We start from the raw sequence: 25,658 nt of genomic DNA, 5'->3' as shown, positions 1-25,658 counted from the left end.
CCCTTATTGCAGTTCTGGAAGAGTTCCCGCTGCTGCTGCATTGATACTCCAGTGGAGGGGCCTGCAAAGGAGAGCAGTGAGCCTGCAGCCTGCCCACGTTATCTCCCACCCATGAAACGTCTCCACTCTACCTGCTGTGACCTTGCACCAAACCTTACCTACCTGTACGGGTTTAATAATGGAGGCGTGAATAATCCACATCAGTAATCCCTGTTAGTGTATATTTGAAATCCTATGATTATCTTACTCATAACGTACGTGGGATTACGCCATTCAGCCTCATGCTGTTTAAACAAGCACAAAGAAATAACTTTGCTCACTCAACTTCTTATGAATAATACTTTAGCTTACATACCAACATGCATGCAACGCCAAGCCGACTGATTGTATCATATACTATAGAAATAACAGTAATAACATAATATTTCTATTGCTGACTATCTGAAGTTTTGCACAACTAACACAAAACATTAATGTATTTTAAAGAGTGTATGAAGTTGTAAATTAAGAAACAGAAAAGGTGCAGTTCGTTATTCCCCCCAAATAACACCTTTCTCAATAATCACAGCATCAACTTGCAAATATGAAATCACAGTTATTAGCATGTAAGGCAAATACTTGCAGTTAAAGCCCTTGGAATCGCAAATCTCACCATTTCTTTTTCTTGTAAACGGAAAAACAAAATTTAAAAAAGTACTATCAGCAGCGGAAAACAAGCATGCATGGATGTGAGCAGATGTGAGTTGTCCCTGTGTCCTCTATTTGTCTAGCTGTACCTCGACTCAGGTGACAAGCTCTGTCACATGGTCTCTGCTGCATCCTCGTTAAAACTCACAAATTTCTCTCTTTCTTCTTTTTTTGTATTTGAAAAACCTTTTGTGACCATAGAGGCACCTAACAGATGGAGTCTGACAGGCAAATAAATAAATAAACCAATCAAATCTGTAAGTTAAGTGCTAAGCATTTTCTGCTGCGGTGAATAGTGCTGACACAAGGCATTGCTGAGCTGTTGTTGACTGATGGTCTGTACATTTATGGCAAAGAAGCTGTCGTGCTTTAAAAAAAATGACTGTACACACTCGTGTATCATAATGGACTTACAGCAGAGTTTTAGCAGATTAAAGAACAATATAACAATACACAAGATAGTGTGACTTTGTATGCACTAAATAGGGCATACTGCACATAAAATATGCTAATTCATAGCTCTGAATGGTAATGCGATGCAAGAAATCTTCACCTTACAAGACAAAACGACAGAAGAAACAATATAAGAGTAGGGGGCAGCTTTTAATGATTACAATTAAAAGAAAAAGACATTTTAAAACAAGTCTGTGCAAACAAGAAGCTACTTTACTGCTTTCCTCACCCATTGTAAATCTCTCACGTTGCAAAATATGGTGTTGCCCAGGAAAGAACGATGAAAGAAGTATTTATGATAGGAGCTTTTAAATGTGTGTCTTACAGGAGACCTGGGGGATCTGTGGTTACGTACCCAGCCTCCACGTCACCCTGCACTGCAGAACTTTTCTCTGAGCTTCATAAACACTGTCAAAAGTGCCTGGGTGTGTACACCAATGGGGGGGTGAATGAGACAAGGAGTTGTCTGGGGCATTGGAAGGGGGGGGGGGTGCAGAGGTGAGGTAAGAGAGAGGTGGCATGCAGCCAACTGAGAGGACAGAGAAAAGTTGGGAGTTAGCCGGAGAGAAGAACAGGGAGATTTATCTTCACTGAGGCTGTGCTGAGGAGGGATAAGAGCCTCGGCGTTTTCCCTGGATGTCTGTCTCTCGGTACCTCTATTTTTTTGCTTACATCCCCCCTCTCTTATTTAATTGTCGCTCTTCTTGGCTGGCACTGCAATGTGGCTGTCTCTGCAGTGAAAGTGCTGCCTGGCAGATTCTCCTTGAGTGAACCCTGGTTGCGCAGTGAGTGCTGCTCTGCCTCCGTCCTGTCCACACTGACTCAGCTGTGCATGCAGTTGGTCAGCCTCTGAGTGAGCACCGGCTGCAGGAGCAGGTAGGCAGTAGCAAAGTTAAACTGTGCTTATCATCAAGTCATGTTTCTTTTCACTCAGCATCCTTTATTTTTATTTATTTATTTTTTTTTTTTTAAAAAGGTTATTGTATGTGTAGGAGACTTGCATTTTCTGTGCACTAATATAACTTTTTACTGTACTGCCTGTGTATTCATCGCGACAGATTTTAGTTAATTAACCTTTTTCCTTCCTTCTCCTCACCCTCCTCCTCCTCTGCCCACCGACAGTCCCTTCTAAAGGAGTGCTACCCTGAAACAGCTGCAGGTGCAACACTTGGAGTACACGCATCCACAGAGCAGCTTCCTGATTTTTCCAGTGGACAGAGTATTCTCCTAGCTTTCGGGGCCAGTGTTGGATACTGCAGCATCATTTGTTTTGGAGCAGCTCTAGCAGCCATGAAGGTCCGGTGGATTGGGGTTGAACCCGTGAGGCTGGGCCCTCCACACACAGCCTGTGGCCTGGTCTTCTCTTTGCTGCTTGGTAATGTCTGTCTTTCTTTTTATGTCATATGATGTGTGCAGTGTTAGAAAGCTTCATCTTTTCCTCACATCAGTATTTATTCATGTGTTTAGGTAGAATAATGATGCTTTGGTATTTCTAGGTCTTATACTGACCTTCATCTCTGACCTATGCAGAGCACAACAATTTGTGTAAGAAATAAGAAACACTATGATTATTTTTGTTTGGGTTGTCCTTGTTTTTTTTTTGTTGTTTTTGGGTTTTTTTGCATGATGTTGCATTTTACATATTGCTCTGAGCCAGATGGAGTAGAAGTAGGTGGAGGTCTTGTAAACTAACTGGTTTTGTTAAATTCATATGAGTCGTAAAGTTTTGATGGCTTTTACAAGTAAGCACAAAGTAACAGTACAAGCCTGAGATTATTTATAACCAACAGATAGGTAATAATGTGGCTTGACACTTCAAATAATCATTCAGAGCTAATACTTGATGCTGATACTTGTGCTTTGAAATAGCCACATCCTTTTTAGAGTCATAACTTAATTTCTATTCATGCCTCTCTTGGGGCATCAGTGCACCAAACACACATTAAACATTTAAAGCTCCCTTGTTTAAAGCATCTTGTGTAGGAGATGTAGGCTGTAAGGTTCCCTTATTGTCCCAGTCCATTTCAAGTCCTGTAAGGTGCATAAAAATGAATCTATTGCAATAAATATCCTGTGTTCCCCACTTTTAATACCAAATTCTTTTCTTTGCATTGTGTTACATTCACACACAGGAACAGATGAGTAACTGTCACTGTCTGGCCAGATTTTTCATAAACAGATCAGCGATTTTTCACAGGTGTTCTTTTTTTTTTCTTTTTTACAATGTAAAAGAAACTTTCAAGAAACACGTGCGGAAACTGCACAGTAGGCCAAATCTGCAAATGCAGGTGGCCAGCAGCGAGAAAGATGCTACAGCGGTTAAACCATAGCTCAGGACAGTGATTATATTACAGGAGTACAGAATGATATTTGCCTCATGTAATGCATTTATTGTATGATGCACTGTAAGGTGCTTTACAGGATATGGCTAACAGCCTGAACAGAGAGAATAACAGTTTTATAGCCACATGTAGGATAAAGAGAGGCAGGTACTATGGAAAATAGATTTTATTTTATTTCTGAGTTATTATTACTGTCTGAATTATGACTTAGACAAATCATCTTATGTCTTAAGCATTATGGCATTGATGGGGTTGATTTTGAGACAGTGTTTAGTCAGAACCTTTAAAAGGTAGATGTAATTTTCATGGACGGTATGTGTCTTTATTTTACCTTCAAATAATGATCTGTTCTTGTCCCCACATAGCCCTCACAGTAGTTGGTGGTTTTTTGCATACATCGGTTAATAAAAAAAGAAGAAGAAAATGTTGACATATGTGGGTTAGAAACTGGAACACCAGTGTGCTACTTTTATCTGAAACACCAAGACTCACGAAACAAGTTTTAATGAACAGTACAGAAGTTGGATTTAGAAGAGAGCAGTAAATACCAAAAGGTTTTCATTGTGTTAGGGATAAAACAGAAAGAAGATGTTTTTTTTATTTCCTGATCTTGTGTGAGCAGCTTCAGTATCTACACTGATAGCAACAGTGTCCTTGTACTGGAAAATGTGTTAGTTAAGGACACACAGAGGTGCTAAAAGAATGAAAATAAAATCAAACAAATACTGTGAAAAAACTCTAGTGATAAAAGAATAAAATAAAACATGCATGCATGAGACTGCAGAGTGATTGTGCTGCTCTCTCATTACTCCTTTTCTGGGCTCGCTGGACTGCATAGGAGCAGCTGAGGAAAAGATTAGAAGGTGTGATTTCTTTTTTTGTCAGGGCAAGAGTGAGCTGAGAGTGAATCGATAGCATGCACACTTACAGTGCCCCTCCCCCGTCTTTCGCTGTGTCAGTTTGTGTTTCCTGTTCCTCCAAATGGTGCTTGTGAGATGTTGACCTTGAGCATGTTATGCACAAAGTGTCCACAAACCACAGGGCAGAATCACAGGAATGTTACAACGAGTGTAGAACATACTACTGATCATATAATAGGTCTGTGTTAGTGTTTCTCTGCATTAAATCTCCAACCTGCAAAACACACTGTCAGCATGTACTTTACCTCACATCCTTCACAGGAAGCACTAAGCAAAAGGCACATTAGTGGTGTAGGCCAGAGAGAGAGAGGAGAGCTTCTGTCTGTCCTCGACCTGCTGAAATTATATACTGTAGCCATCTGCTGTCTGTGACCTTCACACAAAAGCAAGTGCTAAGTTCGAATGTCTTACAGTTGTGGTCTGAAGTTTACATGCACTCATCACGGGTATGAAGGTTAAGGTCATTTGAGGACTTTTATGATTTCTTCAAACTGTTCGTCTGTACATCTGTAATGACTTACAAAAAACAGGGATTGGGTGTTTTCTCCAATTCACACTGGGCCAGAAATATACATTTACTCACATAAAACATTCAGTAAATGGGGTTGAAAGTTCTACACTGTTTTGGTTTTTGGTTTTTTTGACAAAGCAAAGGCTTATTAACTACTCATGGTCATGACTGACTGCAACTGGAACATTGGAAGTCCAAGGTGAAGATCTCAGGAGTTGGGAAGGTCTCTTGTAGTTTTTTCAGATGTGTCACCACTTCGCTGAGGTCTGTTAGAAGTCCCAAACTGGCAACCTCAGATAAGAGGCAATTGGTTAAAAGGTCCAGGAACCACAGGGGCTCAAGCCTGCCATGAATGGAAAACTACTGGAACTCCAGCATCACTTTCCACAGTGAAGTGGGATTCCCATCATCTACTAAGCGGGCATCGACCAAGGAAGTAGATCGTGTGCCAAAATCAACACTTTAAAGCTCAGCTGAAATTTACAGCAGCCCACCCCTGTTTTAAGGTCATTATAGATGTGCGCTGTCATTTCACTCTGATAAAAGAACAGTTCAAAGAAACTGTTAAAGGCCCCAAATACCAGATCATGCATGTCCATGATGAGTGCATGTTAACTTTTGACTACAACTGTATACCTGATATAAAAAATATATATCAGGTATACATAAATTGAACATAAATAGATAAAAAAAAAAATTTGAATTAAAATACGTAAAGTATAATCACAGCACACTCTGATGCTGATGGATGCTGATGGTCCTTGGTGTGCAGTTACAGTTTTCACAGCAAAGTCACAGCAAGGACATTATGGTGTTCTCTTACCAAGGGTTTGAATTGTTTAATGCTATTAATAGAAATAATATCTGTGGTGTTAAATATATTTTCATAAAAGAAAAACTTAAGTGGTTGATAGGATAAATAATGTGTGATCCATGCCCATTACACGCTTTGCTAGTAAGCAGTGACTGTGTGTATCTACTTAAAAATGGTACAAAATAATCTAAAAGGTGACTTTTCATTGTTAATCGTGCACCTCTTTTTACTGTACAAAAAAGTACAGAGCACAACATGTATTCTCCTGCCCATGAACATAAAAAGTTGAAGGTTTTCAAATCGTTTTTAGCATGATACTGAGGAAAATGTATCTGTGTTACTGACATTATAATAACGTTGACAACTGAGATATGAAATGTAAATGATGGGCTGACATTGTGGGAAATATCCCTTATTCACTTCCTTGTCTAAGTGCTACACTTAGACCACATTTCTGATGAATATGAACTAAAATCCAACCATCAGTAATTCTTATTGCTGATGAATTTTTATATTACGCAAAATCAAACAAAATCTCGTCTTTTTCTTGACTTAAAAGCAGCGATGAACTAAAATCTCTACAGGAATTCACTGTTCCCAGGTCAAAAACACCCCAGCATGTAGCGTCTATCTTATTTATTTACATGTGTTTTTCCCCAAATTAAACAAATAAGATGCTATGAGTCAGTGGAGGTTATCAAATCTATTTTACATTACTGTGCAAAAGACTTGAACCACATCCTTCTTCTCATTTCTTTATATTTTGCAAGCAAAATTGGTGCAGTGTTTTTATTGAAAAGTGTAAACATAATGGAAATACAGTATATAGGCCAAAAACAGAGATTGTATGATACTCATGAGCTTGAAAGTCAATATTTGGTATGACCACCTTTATTCTTCAGCACAGCCTGACTTCTCATCAGCCGCTTTCTTCTCATTTCTTTAAGTCTTCCTCAGGAATAATTCTCCAGACTTCTTGAAGGACATTCAAAGCTCTTCTTTGGATGTTTATGCCTTTTGTTCTGTTCTCTGTCAAGATGATCCCGCCCTGCTTCAGTAATGTTGAGGTGCAGTTCATGATTTATATTGTTAAGCTGCATGTTTTTCTATTTATGTGTGCTTTTACTGCATCGGCAGTGTGTTTGGGATAATTGTTATTATTTCAGATGGTATTGCGTGAATCAAAGTCAGACAGTGCTTTTCAGTTTCGATAAGATCACCAACACCGCTGGCTAAAATGAAATCCCAAACCATCACAGAGTCTCCCAGCCAGGGGGTGCAGATGGCATATTCTCACTGTACCTCCATCCTGACAACCTCCATACATATTAACAATGATTTGATCCAAGAATTTTGATTCCTCGCTCTATATGACTTGTTTATTTTCAGTCCTGTTCTTGTGTAATTTGCCATAGCTCAGCCTTATATCCCTGTTTCCCATTAAGGATGGCTTCACAGCTCCAACACCATTGTGAAGTTTGCTGACGACACAGTGGTGTTGGGCGCCATCTCCAACAACGAAAGTCTGTATTTCAGGTGTTAGCATAAGCACATAATAATCTTTCATTGCAGGTGCAACTGTAATCATGTTATACACATATTGCATAATTAAAGGGTTGAAGCTCGGTCAAGTTAATTAATGGTTTGAAGCTACGGGCAGCGCGATGTCTGGCCGATCAATGGAGCAAAGTTCAGCTATTGAAAGGTTGCCTACATGTTTACAGTATAATTTACTACATATTGCCTGCGTGCATTCAGCAGCCTGCTGCACTGGAGTTTGCCTGGTAACAGATGACGTAGAGGGGGGGTCATGTACTGAGGTTAACAACACAGACACATAGTCTGTCTGGGTAAACTGATTGCAAATGTTGTGTAAGTCTAGAAAAGTGTAATAACAGGATGCATCTGGGAGGCGGTGGAGGAACTGAGAAAGGAACTGTTCTGTTTAGTTACTGGTCATCATAAGTATAAATATTACACCCACCTATTGTCAGGCGGGAGATGGAGCCTGATGTTTTGCAGAACCCATCTTCACCACATATATGTGTTTTAATAAAATCATTTGTGTTGACCCACTATGGACTTTCAGTCGTATGTCTCTTCCTCAAAAATTCGAACCACGACACGGCCTACATGGATGAAGTGAAGAATCTGGCATCATGGTGCCAGGACAACCATCTCCAGCTGAACGTTGGCAAGACCAAGGAGCTGGTGGTGGACTTCAGAAGGGGTCAGCACAGAGACTACAAGCCCATTATCATCAATGGAGCTCCCGTGGAGAGTGTACAGTCCTTCAAGTATCTCGGTGTCCACATCTCCTCAGACATGACATGGTCTGCCCACATTCAGGTCCAGACCAAAAAGGCTAGGCAGCACCTGTACCACTTACGACAACTGAGGAAGTTCAGGGTCTCTCCAAAGATCCTCAGGGTTTTCTATACAGGCACTGTGGAGAGCATCCTCACACAGAACATCACATCCTGGTTTGGGAACAGCTGTGTTAAGGACCAAAAAGCTCTTCAGAGAGTGATCCATATGGCAGAACGCTGCTGCAAGGACACTGAAGATACTGAAGGGCCCGTCCCATCATTATTTACGGGTTGTACGGAAGCCCCAAACACAATTTCATTGTTCTCTGACAATGACAATAAATACTTAAATGAAATGAAATGAAATCATGGCAACAAACTGGTCCAACTTCTGTCCGGTAGAAGGTTCCGCATCATCCGGGCAAGGACAGAGAGACTCAAGAGGAGCTTCTATCCCCAAGCCATTTATAGATTCAACTAATCAAATTATTTTTTATTCTCAGCTGTGTGTAACAATGTGCCTAAAAATACAATTTAAAATTGGTTCTTTTCTAAGTTTTCTGCCATGAATGGACACAACAATTGTTCATCCTTTTAGTTAGATACATATTTTATGCTTGAATAATTCAGAGGTCAGTGACAAAAACTATTCCTATGAAAATGGTTAGGTACAAGGACTGCACTAAAATTGAATAAAAAAGCAATCAAAGAAAACCTTTGACCTTCAGAAAGCCTGGAGAAATATTGCTCAAGAGCATTTAAAAAATGACAAATAAAACAGACAACTTGAAACAAATATAAAGAAAGAGTTGTTTAAATGCTTTTTCCCGGCCTTGGTATCAACTAGTTGGTAGGTGTAGTTGTATATTTAACAAACAGATATGAAATTACTGCCGGTCTTCTAATCTAACTCTCAGCAAGAAAGCAAATAACCAAGACAAAAAAAAATTATTACACCAGCATACAGACCTCACACTATGGTACTGCACTGTAAGACTGGTGTATGTCCTATCTTCATGTTTTTTGCCATTCCTCTGCTTTTCAGGTGCGTGGTCTGCTCAGGCCCTTGAGATGTCTGTCGGGAAAATTCCCTTCCTTCAGGCAGTGAATGGGAGCACAGTTACTTTGCCGTGCACCTATGCCAGCTGTATTGGCATTGAAAATCTCTACTTCAACTGGCAATTCAATGACAACGGCACTATGCAAAAGGTAAAAACCTTCCACGTGATTCAAAGATTTCTGTTTGTTTTTTTCTAACTTGTGCAGTCGGCAGCAGTTTTGAGATGACTGATATCTTGCTGATCCCATCAGATCTGTGAGTCAGTGATACCTTCAGAGGGGGTGGTGCCAGATGTGACTATATTCCGGGAGCGTGTGGAGTTTGTGGGGAAAAACCATCATAATAACGTCTCCATCTTGTTGTTGAACATCACCTTTGAGGATGGGGGACAGTACACGTGTTTTGGACGCAATCCCAAAGAGCACCACAAGAACCATAGTGCCATCTTCAACCTCATAGTGGTTGACGAGTGTGAGTGGTCATGGTCTATGACATATGCCACAGTGTCATCTAATTTATTTTTCTTTCATTACAAAGTTAAATATATCCTGTTAGATTTTAAGGACATCATTGTTAAACTGTAAACCAGCTTTTTTCTGCCCCATTGAACTAGTCGTTTGAATGTTCATGTTTTCACACTGATATACACCAATCAGTGCATAACACCAATGACCACTGACAAGTGAAGTGAACAACACTGATCTCTGATATGACCACCGACCTAAGCACTGTTGCCGACCATGTGCTCCCTTTGATGGAAGCGGTAATCCCTGTGGACTCTTTCAGTAGGATATTGCGTTGCAAAACAAATAAAAAAGGTTCAGGAGAGGTTTGAAGAGCACAGCAATGAATTTGAGGTGTTGACTTGACCTCAAATTCCCCTGATCTAAGTCCAGTTGAGCATGTGCTGGACAAACAAGTCAGATAATCAGATGCCCTGGAGCCATGCCCGGGGAGGGTGCCCGAGGGCAAGCGTCTGGTGGCCGGGCCTTAGTCCATGGGGCCTGGCCGGGCACAGCCAAAAAAGGGGACATGGGCCCATCCTCCCGCAGGCCCACCACCTGCAGGAGGCGCCATAGGGGTCGGGTGCATTGTGTGCCGGGCGGACTGATCCCCGGCGGGTATTCTAATATCCCCTCAGCTAGCTGCCGGTACATTGGGGTTTTTCCCGGTGGACCGGTGGATGAGAGGGTTTGTTCTCTGCGCCTTAGGGTCGGGGAACGGGTCCTGACTGTCATCTGCGCTTATGCGCCAAGTGGCAGTTCAGAGTACCCAGCATTCTTAGAGTCCCTGGGTGGGGTGCTGGAGGGTGCTCCACCTGGAGACTCTGTTGTCCTGCTGGGAGACTTCAATGCTCACGTGGGTAATAACAGTGAGACCTGGAGGGGCGTGATTGGGAGGAACGGCCTCCCTGATCTGAATCCGAGCGGTGTTTTGTTATTTGACTTCTGTGCAAATCACAGTTTGGCCGTAACGAACACCTTGTTCGAACATAAGAATGTCCATAAGTGCACGTGGCAGCAGGACGCTCTAGGCTGCAGGTCAATGATCGATTTTGTAATCGTATCACCAGACCTGCGTCTCAGGAGGGGAAAGCGGTGCTCTACCTGCACTGTGTATAGTGCTGGCGGAGCGCTGCTGACTTCGACTGAGAAACTTGTCAGGCGGTGGAAGGAATACTTCGAGGACCTCCTTAATCCCACTGACACGTCTTCCGAGGAGGAAGCAGAGTCTGGGGATGAGGGGAATGACCCGCCAATTTCCGGGGGCGAGGTCACTGAGGCAGTTAAACAACTCCTTGGTGGCAGAGCCCCTGGTGTTGATGAGGTCCACCCCAAGTTCCTGAAGGCTCTGGACGTTGTAGGGCTGTCCTGGTTGACACGCTTCTACAATGTTGCATGGAGATCAGGGGCAGTACCCCTGGACTGGCAGACCGGGGTGGTGGTCCCCATCTTTAAGAAGGGGGACCGGAGGGTCTGTTCCAACTACTGGGGGATCACACTCCTCAGCCTCCCTGGGAAAGTCTATGCCAGGGTGCTGGAAAGGAGAGTTCGTCCGCTAGTCGAACCTCAGATACAGGAGGAACAATGCGGTTTTCATCCTGGTCGCGGAACACTGGACCAGCTCTTTATCCTCTCAAGGATACTTGAGGGTGCATGGGAGTTTGCCCAACCAGTCTACATGTGTTTTGTGGACTTGGGGAAGGCATTCAACCGTGTCCCTCAGAGTGTCCTGTGGGAGGTGCTGCGGGAGTATGGGGTGTCTGGCCCATTTCTACGGGCCATTCAATCCCTATACAACCGTTGCAAGAGCTTGGTTCGCATTGCCGGCAATAAGTTGGACTCGTTCCCGGTGGGTGATGGGCTCCGCCAGGGCTGCCCTTTGTCACAGATTCTGTTCATAATTTTTATGGACACGATTTCTAGGTGCAGCCAAGTGGCGGAGGGCTTTCACTTCGGTGGCCTCATAATCTCATCTCGGCTTTTCGCGGATGATATGTTTCTGTTGGCTTCATCGGGTGAAGGCCTCCAGCTCCCACTGGAACGGTTCACAGGCGAGTGTGAAGCAGCGGAAATGAGGATCAGCACCTCCAAATCTGAGGCCATGGTTCTCAGCCGGAAAAGGGTGGAGTGCCCACTCCGGGTCGGGGATGAGTTCCTGCCCCAAGTGGAGGAGTTCAAGTATCTCGAGGTCTTGTTCGCAAGTGATGGGAGAAGGGAGCAACTCAGTGATGGGAGAAGAGTAGTGACCGAAAGCATGAGATCGCGGATACAAGCGGCGGAAATGAGCTTCCTCCGAAGGGTGGCTGGCCTCTCCCTTAGAGATAGGGTGAGAAGTTCAGCCATCCGGGAGGGGCTCAGAGTAGAGCCGCTGCTCCTCCACATCGAAAGGAGCCAGCTGAGGTGGTTCGGGCATCTGACAAGAATGCCTCCTGGGCGCCTCCTTGGTGAGGTGTTCCAGGCATGTCCCACCGGGAGGAGGCCCCGGGGCAGACCCAGGACACGCTGGAGAGATTATATCTCTCGGCTGGCCTGGGAACGCCTTGGCGTTCCCCCGGATAAGCTGGAAGAGATGGCTGGGGAGAGGGAGGTCTGGGCTTCTCTGCTTAGGCTGCTGCCCCTGCGACCCGGCCCCGGATAAAGCGGATGAAGACAGATGGATGGATGGAATAACTTTATTTATAAAGCGCTTTCAAACAAAGTGCTGTGCAGCTATTTGACTGTACTATAGTCAAATAGCTACAGTACATGGTAACTCTATTGGAGCCCATGCCTCAAGGGGTCAGGACTGTTTTGCCAGCAAAAGGCAAATGACACCATGTTAGGCAGATAATGGTAAAGTTATGGTTGATTGGTGTATAAGGCAGTCACAGAAAGGGTGGTCTTCCAGATGCTCAACTGGACTGGTAAAAATAAGAGAGAACATGCATGTGTCGAAGGCAAAATTACAGAGCTCCGCAAGAGACATAGGAGAAAATGGGACATGGGAGCTGAAGTTTTGCGAGATCTCGCAAATGTTTTGGCCGCATTCTTTGGAGGCCACCAGCTTCAAGCCGACCGGGAGGTCAAGGCACGATGTGCCGGGAGTGCGGTGTTCTCCCCGGCTGTAGTGGGCCTCATCCTCCTGCTAGCTTCGAGATGGTGGGTAACAGACGTCTCTGAAAACGTTGGAGCACTTTTGCAAATATGTGATGTCATGATAAACTGAGCAGATATTAGACATTTACACAGCTACATTCACGCCTCAAAATATCTTAAAAGTTTATTTTGTGATCCACAAAGAGTAAAATTAAAACTAAACTTGTTGGAAACGAATTGGCTGGGCCGCGCCATGAATTCTGGGATAGGTTGGGTTACGAAGGATACACTGACTCGGCCTTCAAATGCAACCTGCGAAGTATGCAGTCTATTTTGCGAGATCCCGCAAAAGTTTTGCTACATCCCAAGTTAGTTTTGCGAGATCTCGCAAAAGTTCATCTTAATTTTTTTTTCTCCCATGTCCCTTGCGGGGCTCCGTACAAAATAAATCAGGTCGCACATAAATGAAAAACATATATTTGTGCAGATAAGAAAAAGAAATCTGGTGACATTTCATATATTTTTTATATATATTTAAAATATTTTTAAATGTATGTAATTTCATATTTACATTTCACAGCTTTTTTGTTATTCTAAGACTGATAAATGTAGAAGGAGCAACGGTCACAAGATCAGCTAAAACAGGAGGTTACCCTGAGACAGACAACGCCTGAACAACATGTCATCATGTTTAGCTACCTTCATCGGTTTTTACCTGGTCATTTGTTAATGCCTGCAGTGAGGGAGGTGGACAACACGCTGACCATCATCATAGCTTCGGCTGTGGGTGGGGCAATTGCACTGCTGATGGGCTTCATGCTGCTCAAGAACTTCACTCTCTTTGTTCTCACCAAGCTTGAGGAGAAGAAGTAAGTTTTCTTATAAGCAATGATCTTTCACTAGATTACACAGTTGGTGCTTGGCATCAAGTTAGATCAGCCAGTATATGTACATGCTGAGGATTTTCAGCTTTGAACTTTTGTGTGTCTACAGCTTTAACACTGTCTCTTTTACCTCCAACTGCAGTAAGGAGTGCCTTGTAACTTCATCAGGGATTGACAACACAGAAAATGGCCTCTCAGGATCCAAAGCAGATTCAAAACCAACACCAAAAAAGAAATGAGACAGTGCATGTAAAAACAAGTGTATATAAATATGCCAGTGCTCATATTTATATACCATCTCTGGATATTTGTATATGCTCATGTGTTTGCGCACATGCAAATTCATTATGTTCAAGTTAAAAGCTTAACTCTGGTTGTGGCCTTCAGAGAGGGAAATTATATCAAATGTGTAAAGAGAAGTAACTGTCCAGATGATGTACAACAATATTATTTAAAATGTGCACATCATTTTTGCATAACTGCATAATTTACATAAACAGTAGCAGATTAGAAATTAGATGAAACTTTATTAATCCCTCGGGTGGGTTCCTCCGGGAAATTCAGTTTCCAGTCGCACAGCACCGACAGAAGTTGCATGTTGCAGAGTTGGAATACCAAATAAAGGGGTAACAACTAACACTTGACTTATTTAGGATATCCAGACAGTAACTGAGCCTGATGAAATGTAACAAACAGGTAATATATTGAGGCTTGGTGGAACACATCAGAAATCTCAAATGATCATTATCCCCATGTTGTCTTTCTGGGTGGGTCAATTAAGACGTCACTGCTCCAGCAGCAGCAGTGAAGGTTTGAGCTTAAATGGACTCAACAACACAATACAACATGAAGAAAGAAGATACTTTACAAAAGACTATGTATTTCAGGAACTTGAAATTAGTTTAAGTGATTAATTTCCTATTATTTTACGGGCCCTGTAAAACAAGACGTTTGAGTAACTTCTTAAATGAATATTTGGGAATTCAATTCACAACTACAGTCTTAATCTGATACATTGTTACCAACCTGTGAAAAAATAGTAATATATCTGTCGGCATAATTTGTTGTTGTTTTGTGTTTATACTTTGACCATTACATATTATTTTATATACACAATTGATACCAAATTTAAATGTTGCTTTGTGTTATACGGCAGTATAGCATATAGCTATGTGAAAAAGAAAGTACGCCCTCTTTCAGTTCTATGATTGTACATCAGGACATAACAACAACAACAACTTAGTGTGTACACTAAGTACAAGATTCATTAGCTTGTACAATCATATTTAACAGCAATAAATTGAAGAGGTCAGTGTCTCTCATGTTGTTTTTAGAGGAATTCTTTAGTCCACTGAGATGTGCAGGCATTCAGGCACTGTATGTCTGCACACCTCTACACTCCTAAGTACTACCTCAGCATTTTTGTTTCTTTTTCAGCCATTCTGTACATTGCATTACCCAATTTAGACCACAGCTTTAGCTGTCAGACAAATGGCTTCACGTTTAACATCAAACTGACTCTAGAATATTTTTGTAATAAGAGGAGTTTGTGGTTAACTCCGTAACTGTGAGGTATCCAGGTCCTGTGGCTGAAATCAGCCAAATCACCACACCGCTACCACCACGTTTTACAGTTGGTGTGAGGTGTTTTTTGCTGATGTGCTGTGTTTGTGTGGTATTGTGCATTATAGCCAAATGTCTCCACTTTGGCCTTGTTTGTCCAGAGGACATTGATCCAGAACTTCAGTGGTTTGTCAGATGCTATGTTATTTTTAGAGAGAAGGGACTGACATGTTGAGCCTTTTTTAAATTGTCGTGTCATTAACTTTAACATTCACATGCTAACTCAGACTGTGGAGCCAAAGATATAGCTCTTAAATTTTTTTCAGTTTCTCTGTGCACTGCATGGTCTGACCTTGGGGTGAATTTTCTGGGATGTCCACCCCTGGAAAGACTGGCAACTGTCCTGAATTGTTTCCACATGAGAATGAGCTTACTCACAGGAAAGTTCAAATTGTTTGGAAATTATCTTATGGCCCTTCCCAGCTTGATGGCCAGCAACAGTTGTTTCTCTAAGATCATTACTAATGTATTTCTTCTTTGGGGTTTTTGGGTTAACAAACACCTGAATGCTCCTAACTGCAATATTAATTCCTAAAGATCTACTTATTTTTTTTCATCACCTGAATTTACGTAATAAAATTCCTGTTAAGAACCAAATGGTTTGTTAACATGTCGTGTCATGGAAAACCTTAGAACTGAAAGAGGGTGTACTTTCTTTTTTCGCATGACTGTACGTACTGTTGGCAAGTGCTTCTTGAAAGGATACTACTGGGTTCCTCTCTATAATATTTTAAGACTTACCTTATCATGTAAAGGCCCCTGAGATACCTGGAGCTCTCTTAATAAAACAAAAATGAACTAAACTGAATAAAGGGAAAGCAACTGCAGGCTCTTATTTAACCACTCAGAAAAAACCTTCAGTATATTGTTTTATAAAGAAAAATAAAAAAAACAATTGATGTGCACATTTTATGACATCGTAAAATGAGGATGTAATGTAATGTACACAAGCAATACTGTGTGGGTCCATTGCTGAAGCGATTATTAACTGCTACCACAACCAGAGTTGGAAAAAAAATATGTGACTGTTTTTCATCTGAAGTCAAAGAAACTTTCTTTGTTTAGGTGCTTGAAACAGGGAAAAAATGCAATATAATACAACTGGTCTGAACCATCCTTTAACTAACACCAAATTCACTTACAACAGTAAATATATCTGTATAACCTTTTACACAACATTCAGATTGTCTGGTTTATTCAAACAACTAACACAGAGACTGTATCGACAGAATGCGGCAGGATTCAGCCCAGTTCTTCATCCTCTTTGCTTGATATAAAACACAGGTGCCTGTTAGTGCTTCTATGCTTGTCTGTCACTTAGGACGGCTACATGTTGTAAAGCAGTTTTTAAAAAATCAAAAACAAAAAGTAACACAACAAGCTTCTTAAAATAAAGGATAGACAATCCCCTGAAACATCCTCCCCCTCCTAGAAAAATGAATGACCCCCAAATGCTGCTTTTAAGACAAATAATCAATGCATTTAAGCATGTGCAATATGGGCAAAGCCTTTAAAAGATGTTCCTTTGGAAATACATGTTCTGCTATATCAACACCGGTAGCATCAGCTCTGAGTTAGCTGTAAATCCCATTTTGTACCACGCTAACTTCATTGTGCTAGCAGTGTCTGAGGTTAAGCACTACATATTCCCTCTGCTTAGTATGCGCCTGTTGAAATGGCTTTTCTAAGCACTGACAAACAATCATTTAGTTAGCGGTTTACTCTTTGCAATAAATAATTCTTACCCAGCGCACTGCTGAGAGAAAAACTGACTGGGTATCCATGCACGTGCACTCAGTAAACCACCCATAATAATGTGGGAATATAATTGGTTGGTCTGGATCTCGCAGGTTGAGTAGAGGGGCTGTATGGCAGGGATAATCTGTTCAAGCAGGAATAAATGATGCTCACTGACTGTGCCAGACAGGTAAAGGGTGACCAGATCCCAACAAACTAAATGTGGGACAAGCTCAGTGTATGTGTGGCACAAAGTGTGACATGTTAGCAATGCTGGGAGGCATTCAAATATTTAAATCCAACTTTCCAACTCTCTTGCTCAGTAAATGCAAGAAAAATAAAAGGAAGCTGAAGTTTGGGGCTAAAAATGCTATGCAGTACTATTTAAAGTGGGACATCTGTTCACCTGAGACAGGGATGAACCAGGAGAAGAATTAATCAGCACCAGACCCAATGAAATAGTCATATAATATTTCCGGGGAGTGGCATGTATGTGTGTCTGCCATCACCGTGGCGCTCCACATTTATAGGTAATCTTAGAGTAATCTATTCTCAATCCTAAATAATGTGATGGTTTGAAGGCTTTCTGAAACTCACCCTTATGTTAATAATTATGTGCCTCTGGTCTTTTAACAAAGGCTCAAAGCAATATAGCTATTACAATGCTATTCTAAAGATATAGATGTATGTTTCTGTGTATGTATTATCCATGTGAGTGTTGGTTTTCCATTGTTCAGCTAAGTTAACCAAACAGATGGTTAAAGGCTGTTGTTGAACACTGATGATGATGGTTTTTTGATGGCAATTGATGGCAACAGATGAGTGTTACAGAAAAAAATATGCTTATTTGCTTGTCCTCCTGTGAGTAAAATGATAAAATTGGTATCACTCTTTCACAAAGCTACTACCACCAAGTCAGTTAGCTGAACTTACCTGGCTTTTCCCAAATGTGACAGCACCTCAAAAGCTTTATCAATTCTATGAACACATGTGACTAACTCTCAGCAAGAGAACAAGCAAACCGATTTCTCATTCTCAATACCTTTGAAAAACATATTGCAAGTAAGCAAAGCGCTGGAAATATTATGGGCAATATTCATTTGATGTTCCAACTATGGTAACTATGTTTTGATTGCAAGAGTAAATCCACCTTAGAGTCAGATCTTAACTCCTAGGCTGTTGTTGTGACTTTGGAAACACGAAGGCAAAGTTGTGCAAGATCGTAAGTTTAAAAATATTTAATCGCAATAAATATATTTAATTGTAAAGGGGTGGATTTTCTCTGAGTGTAAAAGATCCACTTCTGTCAGGTGTTGTTGGTTTTAAGGTTGTTGTTTTTTTCTTTTTCTTTTGTTTTATTATTGTGTCAATGAATTAATTAACTGAGGAAAATAAGCTTTAAGTGGATGTGCCCAAACAAGCTTTGGGTGAATGTAAGATGACAAGCGACTCTATGCAAATCACAACAGAACTGAATGTGAATTTGTTGTACTGTACCTTGACTTAACTGTGACAGCTCTGTATGCAATACAATAGCAGGGGATGTCGTGGATCAGGGAGTTTTAATGATGGCCCTCATATGGATAAGAAGCTGAAAGCTATACAATCCAATGGCACACGTTGTTGCTCTACATGTAAGTCGTATTAGACTTAGAGCTTATTTTGAGAGAAGTGCATGTTATGTTATATGGCAAAAGCCCAAAGAGTACACTTTAATGTAATGCATCTTTTTTAAAATTGCGTTTTTCTATTTCTTTTCCTTATAAGGATGTAGGGTGAATGGGGAACATCCAAAGGGGAGCACGGAGCTGACTGGAGCCCCTGTACTCGATCGGACCTCAGAAAACCTAAAGACTCAGAAAGTCATACTCAACCGCTGCTCTCAGTAGAAAAATACAGCTGTGATACTCTTGCTCGCCCTCAAATGATGTCCCCATTTCAACCTCTAATTCATGCATACCAACTCTTGATCTCTTTACTATAGAAAAATAAAGTTTTGGATATAAATCTGTCTCGTGCTGTTGGAAGTGATGCATCACTAAAGTAGATCTTTGACCTCACTGCCTCCTATTGGGCAGAGGGAAGAAGAACAATGAAAACTCACAATTTCTTACCCTAAAAAAAAAAATCAAAGATTTGAAGATGCAGCAGTGGCGTATAAACACATGAACAGGGATGTGGATAAGAAATTCTCAGTGCATTGTGGGAAGTCCGCCAACAGCCCAAACCTATAGCAGCATAACTGAGGGATGGTCCAGGATCATCTGATGAAGTAGTAACTATACATTTCATCAAAGAGGACAGCTTTAAACCTAATCTTAAAAGGAGGGCGAGTCTGCCTGTTTCACAGGAGGGCTCTGCCTCTCATTCTACTATTAGAAACTCTAGGAACCACAGGTAAGCCAGCAGCCTGTGACCAAAGTGCTCCACTGGGATAATATGACAGCAAAAGACATGATTGGGCCTGATTATTTAAGACTTAGACGGATTTTAAATTCAGTTCTGGATTTAACAGAGAGCCAATGAAGAGAAGCCAAAATGGGAGAAATATGCTCCCATTTTCTAGTACCTGTCAGTACTCTCAATGCAGTGATCTGGATCAAGTGAAGGTTTATCAGGGGTCTTTTAGAAAAACCAAGGTAAAGCTATTCAGAGTAAGCATTTAGTTAAACACTGTGTTTCTGACATTTAAAGTGCCACCTATAATAACTTTAATAAGTGGAAGCAACAATATGTTTATATCCTTAAATTATCTTTTAATTTCTGCTTTAAGGGAACCTTTTTACATTCTGTGATTTTGATAGCTTTCTAGTCACAAAATGAGCTCATAGCCTGTGGAACACCATTAAATCTACATAATGGTTGCATAAAACTGGATTAAGTTTTAAAAATTGTATCACATTGAATTATGGGAAGTGTAATATCTGGAGGTTTGTGGTTTAAAGGGTACAAACATTTTTTTAATTTTCTCTCCAGACATTTTAAAGTTAAAAGTCAGATGGCAGAAATTTTAAATAATAAGATGAACATACATGACCTGATCCCTCAGAGCACTCAGGCTTCAGATGGTTCTATTTTTTGGTAACAGCAGAATAACATTTTAAAAGCTTTGTTGTATTCTGTGTATTCTATATTACTAATCTACACCTATTTATTGTGCACAAGTATAGTGGTTTTTAAATCAAACGATCAGTGGTTTTGCCAAAACAATATGTACTGATTGTTTAGGAATAACAGCCATCCCTATACACACAGTTTGTACAAAGTCTCCTGCTTTCAGAGGCTCAAAAGTAACTTAGCTTACTTAGTAAGTTAGCTGAGGCTTGGTCCTTCTGTCAAATTATATAATTAAAAGTATGAACTTGATTCCAAGGAACTTTTAATACCAGATCCAAAGATGTGCATATGTAAGTGAAGGAGGCCGAGAAGTTGCCAAAATAGTAAATCACTGTGAGGAGATTTGCTCAAATGAGCCGTTTACATGTCTGATATTAGTTCCACCAGCAGATGTCAGTAGTGACCTGCATGTGGAATTAAATGTTCAAACCTCGGGTAAGATCAGAGCACAGCAGCCTCTGCAGACTCAGGGAGGGGTGGAGAGGATACCGGCTGACAGACTTCTCTCCAAGTTAAAACAGGTTCGACATAGACTGTTTTAATGACCCCTTTAGTGTCAAACACGCATAGATGCACTTGTGCCACTTCTATCATAGGCTGTTTCCTGTTTTGGATGCTACTGCAACTTTTTTGAATGTGGAAACTGTTATTAACATTTAGGAGATGATTTATTATTATTATTATTATTATTATTATTATTATTATTATTATAAAAACAACATTTGGTCGGGTAGTTTCACTACAAGCACTTTTAATCAACTGTTTGCCGCAACAACAAAAGAGCAATAAAAAAAACTCTTAATTCCAAAGACCTCCAAGTTGTAACTCGGAATTAAAGTATCGTCACATCACATCATCTGATTCACTTCATAGTGAAGGGCAAGTCTTAATGTTTACCTTAAAAACCCAGAATCAAAAACGAAAAAAAAACCTTGATAATAGATTTTTTTTATTATTATTATTATTTTGTAATATGCAAAGTAAATTTGTCACTCAGTCACATTTTACACCGAATTTTGCTGAATTCGATTAATTTTCTATTGGGTTTTTTCATAAGTGTAGATCGTCGGTCTTTCTGTTGGCTTCTTGAATGCACACTGATGTGTAGCTCCAAGCAGAGGATCACTTTTCAGATTCACCGCCAGAATCCACAGTGACTTTAAATATTCCATGAACTGGGAGTGTCCTGCAACTTGCCTCTCTCCATTCGTTTCTGTGAACAGTGGAACTTCACATCGCGACACGGAGCGGAGCGAAAGGGGCGAAGCAGCGATGTAGGAACTTAATCACAATCCGTGAGGGCTTCGCTCAAACCTTTTATCCTTCGTTTCATTTACCTGCGGCGCAGTCTAAAGTGTCATGCCCCACACCTTGCTACTACCTCCTCCTTTCTTTCAGTCTGCAGTGCATTTCTGTGCGCAAATGTCTACGCATATGCACGGTTCTGAAAGACAAAGAAAAAGAAATCAGTTGTGGCTTACTGACATCTGCAGCGTCTCGGCCCTGTGATTAAAGCCTAAACTGAAAGGAAAGCATAGTGATAGATTTTTACTCTCTAGGCGGCTTTTGTAGCTCCACATTGCGCAAAGAAAAGGCGATCACCAGGGGCGCACAGGTGGGTGCGCTCTCCAAAGGTGCCAACAGATCTGTGTGCGCAGCTCCACCGCTCAAACAGTGTGACAATTTGGGCACAACTGGTCCATAAAACACACTGTTCGCCTAAAACTAACCATCGGCTTAGCTGCAATCCATCGTTCCGCTGTGTTTGATCAGTATAGGGAGGATGGATTTGTATGCACTGTAGTCTTGGGAGGAGAGGAGGGACATGGGCGGGGCTGAGGCGCCTCTCGTTTCCCCTCCATGCTTAGCGGGGCAGCAGGGCTGGAGAGACCTCCGGGGAGCACAGTCGCCAGTCCAGCACGGAGACCCGCCTGGCCAAAAAAACGCGCCTCACACTTGCCAGGATTGCCAAATATTCCTGAAATATATACCTGCTATTTATGGCATGTGGCTTGTAACTTTACTCCTGCTGTACTCTCTCCAAGAAGGTAAGAGAAAAAAAGAAATGCTTGGGATATTTCACACCATTCATACTGAATGCTGGAGTTCTTCCTTCTTTCTATTTATATTTTTAAGTTGGATGAAATGTACTGAGGAGGATTACGATGCATGTGATGGTTTGGATGATTTGTGGCTTTTGCTTTTTGGTGCATCATCGAGTATTTTGTAATGAGTAATTTGTTGAAAAAACAAAAGATCATTTAAATTTAAAAAAAATGCATAAAGCCTCCGCGTTGAGTAAGTAGAAAATGTGTGAAAGTAAAGGTGTGAAGTGCTTTTTTTTCACCTGGATGTGTAGTGGTTTTATGCAGCGGACCCTGATCTCGCAGATGGTGCTGATAGCACGGATTGTTTTCGCATTACCAACTCCAGTTATGAATATGTAAAATGGCTGAATAGGGAGAATGAGGTGCAAATATAGAGGGAGGGTTGAGACAGAAATGAAAACATGGAGCGGCCTGCAATTACATAAATTGATTGGCAATTTTCGAACACATTCCCCTCAAAATGTTGCCCTCTTGTAAAGTTTTTTTTTTTTTTTGAAAGGGGTTGGATGCGCGTGATTTTTGAAATCTTGACGCTTTCATTGTGTAGCATTTGCTAATTGCAGCTGTTTTTGATGGGCTGTATTTGACTGCGGGCGCTCGCTTCCACAGAGATGCTCTCTCTTTTTTTTTCTTTTTTTTTCAGGACGAGATTTTAAAGGGTATTAATTGATTTTCCTGTGTGATGACAAATTGTTCCCATTTTAAAATGGATGACAAATAAAAGGCCCATTCTCCTAGAATGGCCTTATTAGTTTAATAGGTCTCCACCCACATAAAGGCCATAATTAAGTGTATTCAGATTATGTTCCCCCTTATTTAATTTATTTGGTCCTTTTGAAAATTCCCCCTTTTTAATTCTGTCTGAAAATGTAAAAAGAAAAAAAAAACCGGAGTTGCATTTGTTTAAATAGATTCTGGGTTTTTTTCCTTTCTTCTTCAGTATATGCAGCAAATCCCTGACCCTATTGCAAAGTTGATCTTCTGCTATTGCAGTGCATTATAATAATCCCGAACAAATCTGAGTCCAAAATACCAAAATTCAACACCATCTCTAGATGAGAGCATTTTATAGGCCTTTGTGTAGCCTATCTATTTAGAGACTTGTTTAAACATTGTTTTTCCTTATTAGCAGTGGCCCTGAGAAGCTGTAAATTTATTTAGCAGAAAGTCCGGGATACGGTGGATTGACAGGAAGAAGGAATATGGCCGTTCTCGGTGCAAACGATCTCAAGTAGGCCATTAGGTCCATTTGCCATTTTTAAGTTGTGATATTTTCTGTCTTTCTATTTTTTTTTTAAATTAACTAATGAATTTATTGAGTTTTTTTTAGTTATCCAATAATATGACTTAGCTATATGCGCTACATGATTTTTATTCAGATTTAATTTTGATTATTCATACAAATAAATTATTCAGTTTGAAAGCTGTCACTTCATTGCCTCGCTGGCTTCTGTGGAATCGTATTAATATATGCGCAAATTTATTTCACCAAATGAGAAACTCCAGGGGCGTGGGTGCAGATTATAGACTTGCCTGGTCATGTTCCTCGCTAATAGCGCACCTGGACCCCGCGGTAGTGTTCGCGCGTGTGCCAGCGCGTGCGCCCCGGGTTCTTGTTTGTGTGTTTGTGTTGGCGGGCGCGTGGAGGAGGGCAAGTGACTGGGACGTCCCTCTTGGTTTGGTTGTTAGCTTGTGTTTTGAATTTTCCTGAAACTCGAAGTTATTTTACTTATTTGTTTTAAATATAAGGTTCTTTACGACACAATTTATACACGAATAATGTTTTTAAAGGGTACTAAATCATGTCGGAGGGTTTAGGAGACAGGCAGGACGTAGGGTAAGTAATAAATGTTCAAAGAAACGCACATGCATACTTTACAATTAGCATTATTTACAATTAAACGAGGATTTATTTATAGCGCTAACTGGTGGTTTTAAAGTGAAATTAGGTATTTTCATTTTGCTGCTAATGAATTATAGCCATTCAGTGTAACTGTGGATTAATTAGCAGGTTATAAAATCAAGTTTCATGTGTAAGGCCTGCTGTAGGCCTGTTTTGAATTTTAATATGAAATCTAATTAATTAAAATGGCAAATTTTATGTATAGCATGTGAATGATATATCCCAAATTTTAATTGGAGGTTCGTAAAGCGCTAAGGTGAACCTGCTCCCTGCGCTCTCCGTTGCTCATCCCCCTTGCCAATAGAAATGTGAAAAAATCCCCCCTTTTCCCTTCCCAGCCCAATTCCCTGTGCTTCTTTGCAGGGCTACACAATTAAAGCTGCAATCTGAGCTTTATGCACCACTCAATGACAGAGATGCGTGGTCCACAGGGGTGCCAATCATCACTCAGGAAGGACCCAGGCCTCCATTTTATTTGCCCTTTTTTAACCAGATCAAGCCTGGCATCATTTAATTTCACATTTAAGAATGTAAAATTAAAACTTAAAGAGGTTAAAGGAAAAGTGAAGAGCTTTCCGAGTGACTTTGCCCTTTTGAACAGTAAAAATACCCAAATTCTGACTTACTTATTTCAAACTGAAATGTTTCACAGCTGAAATATGAATATAGACATTTCTAGGAAAAATATATTTAAAAAAATGAAAATACAAGAGTTTAATGATAACTGATCAGACTTTATTTAGCAACACAAAGCCCACGTATCATTGACGATTTAACAAAGAAAACATTTCTGCAGAAATTCGTTGCCAAATGGTGGGGAAACTGCTGGTGTTCGGCAACAAAAAAAAAAAGGGGGTTATTGCACTTCCCAGCTCACCAATAGGACGTCACAGCTCTGTCACTGTCATCCTGCTCTCCCATTCGCCCTGAAATCTATTATACATGCAAATGAGTTTATAAATAAGAAGTCATCAATGAAAACAAGAGAAAAAGGGTGCAAACAAATATCAATTACAGTAAGAAATTTGTTTATTTTTTTTATTTTTTGTTCCCAACAAGAACTCTGTAACAGCACCAAACACAGTGCCAAACAGATCCAGACCTCCTCCAAATTTTATTGGATGCCGGCGCTGCACATTTTTAGAAGGAGGGAGTGTTCAGCAAATGTCAAATCTCTGAAGCAAGTAGTTGTTTTTGTTGGATCTCCCTCTCTCTACCTCCATCTCTCTCACTCTCTCTCTCCGTCTCTCCCTCCCTCAATCGCTTCCTCTCGCAGTAACTCCCCTCCCTCTCTTCTCCCTCATCACTAGGCAGAATTAAAGGTTGGGGGAGGGGCAGTTTATGCAGACTGTGCTGGGACTTGTGATCCACAGATTTGATATTCACATTAAGAGAGAAACTGGCTGCTTTGATGTGAGGGGGAGCAGGTCCCAGGGGACTGCTGAAGTAGCACACTTTTTTTTTACTGACACAGCACACTCGGGGGTGGTTGGTGGTGGGGGTGGGTGCAGTGGGGAGCATATTGTTGGGGACAGGGTGTACAGAAAGACAGTGGGTGGGGAACAGCGATACCCCTTCGTTGATTAGATGTAACCTCAACAACCCCCCCCCC

The 25,658-nt window shown here is 41.0% G+C and overlaps 2 protein-coding genes across 3 annotated transcripts in view; both read left to right on the top strand.

Moving 5' to 3' along the window:
- Positions 1-1,930: 1,930 nt before the first annotated feature.
- scn4bb (sodium channel, voltage-gated, type IV, beta b) lies at positions 1,931-14,107 on the top strand. Its single transcript, XM_005735596.1, has 6 exons — positions 1,931-2,016; positions 2,263-2,515; positions 9,082-9,245; positions 9,348-9,567; positions 13,414-13,543; positions 13,701-14,107. Exons 2-6 carry the CDS (start codon positions 2,431-2,433, stop codon positions 13,795-13,797), a joined length of 696 nt encoding a protein of 231 aa, XP_005735653.1. The 5' UTR covers positions 1,931-2,016; positions 2,263-2,430; the 3' UTR covers positions 13,798-14,107.
- A 7,804-nt stretch (positions 14,108-21,911) lies between these two features.
- LOC102215647 (Down syndrome cell adhesion molecule-like protein 1) overlaps positions 21,912-25,658 on the top strand; it is a 52,621-nt gene continuing 48,874 nt past the window's right edge. For both annotated transcript variants that reach the window (XM_013911501.1, XM_013911500.1), the window contains exon 1: positions 21,912-22,083. In XM_013911501.1, coding sequence (XP_013766955.1) covers positions 22,041-22,083 — 43 coding nt within the window. In that variant the 5' untranslated portion in view covers positions 21,912-22,040. The remainder of the gene's footprint in view (positions 22,084-25,658) is intronic.

The sequence above is a fragment of the Pundamilia nyererei genome, unplaced genomic scaffold (genome assembly GCF_000239375.1).
Source record: "Pundamilia nyererei isolate P.nyererei 1_Seehausen unplaced genomic scaffold, PunNye1.0 scaffold00064, whole genome shotgun sequence".
Lineage (NCBI taxonomy): Eukaryota > Metazoa > Chordata > Actinopteri > Cichliformes > Cichlidae > Pundamilia > Pundamilia nyererei.
The sequence above is the reverse complement of the archived record's forward strand: the minus strand, read 5'-3'. Positions and strand labels throughout refer to the sequence as shown.

Bases quoted from the DNA above. Each gene is read 5' to 3' on its own strand.
- scn4bb (XM_005735596.1), top strand. From the start codon at position 2,431: ATGAAGGTCCGGTGGATTGGGGTTGAACCCGTGAGGCTGGGCCCTCCA. The intron at 9,246-9,347 runs GTAAAAACCTTC...TGATCCCATCAG, and splicing joins ACAACGGCACTATGCAAAAG to ATCTGTGAGTCAGTGATACC. The intron at 13,544-13,700 runs GTAAGTTTTCTT...CTCCAACTGCAG, and splicing joins ACCAAGCTTGAGGAGAAGAA to TAAGGAGTGCCTTGTAACTT.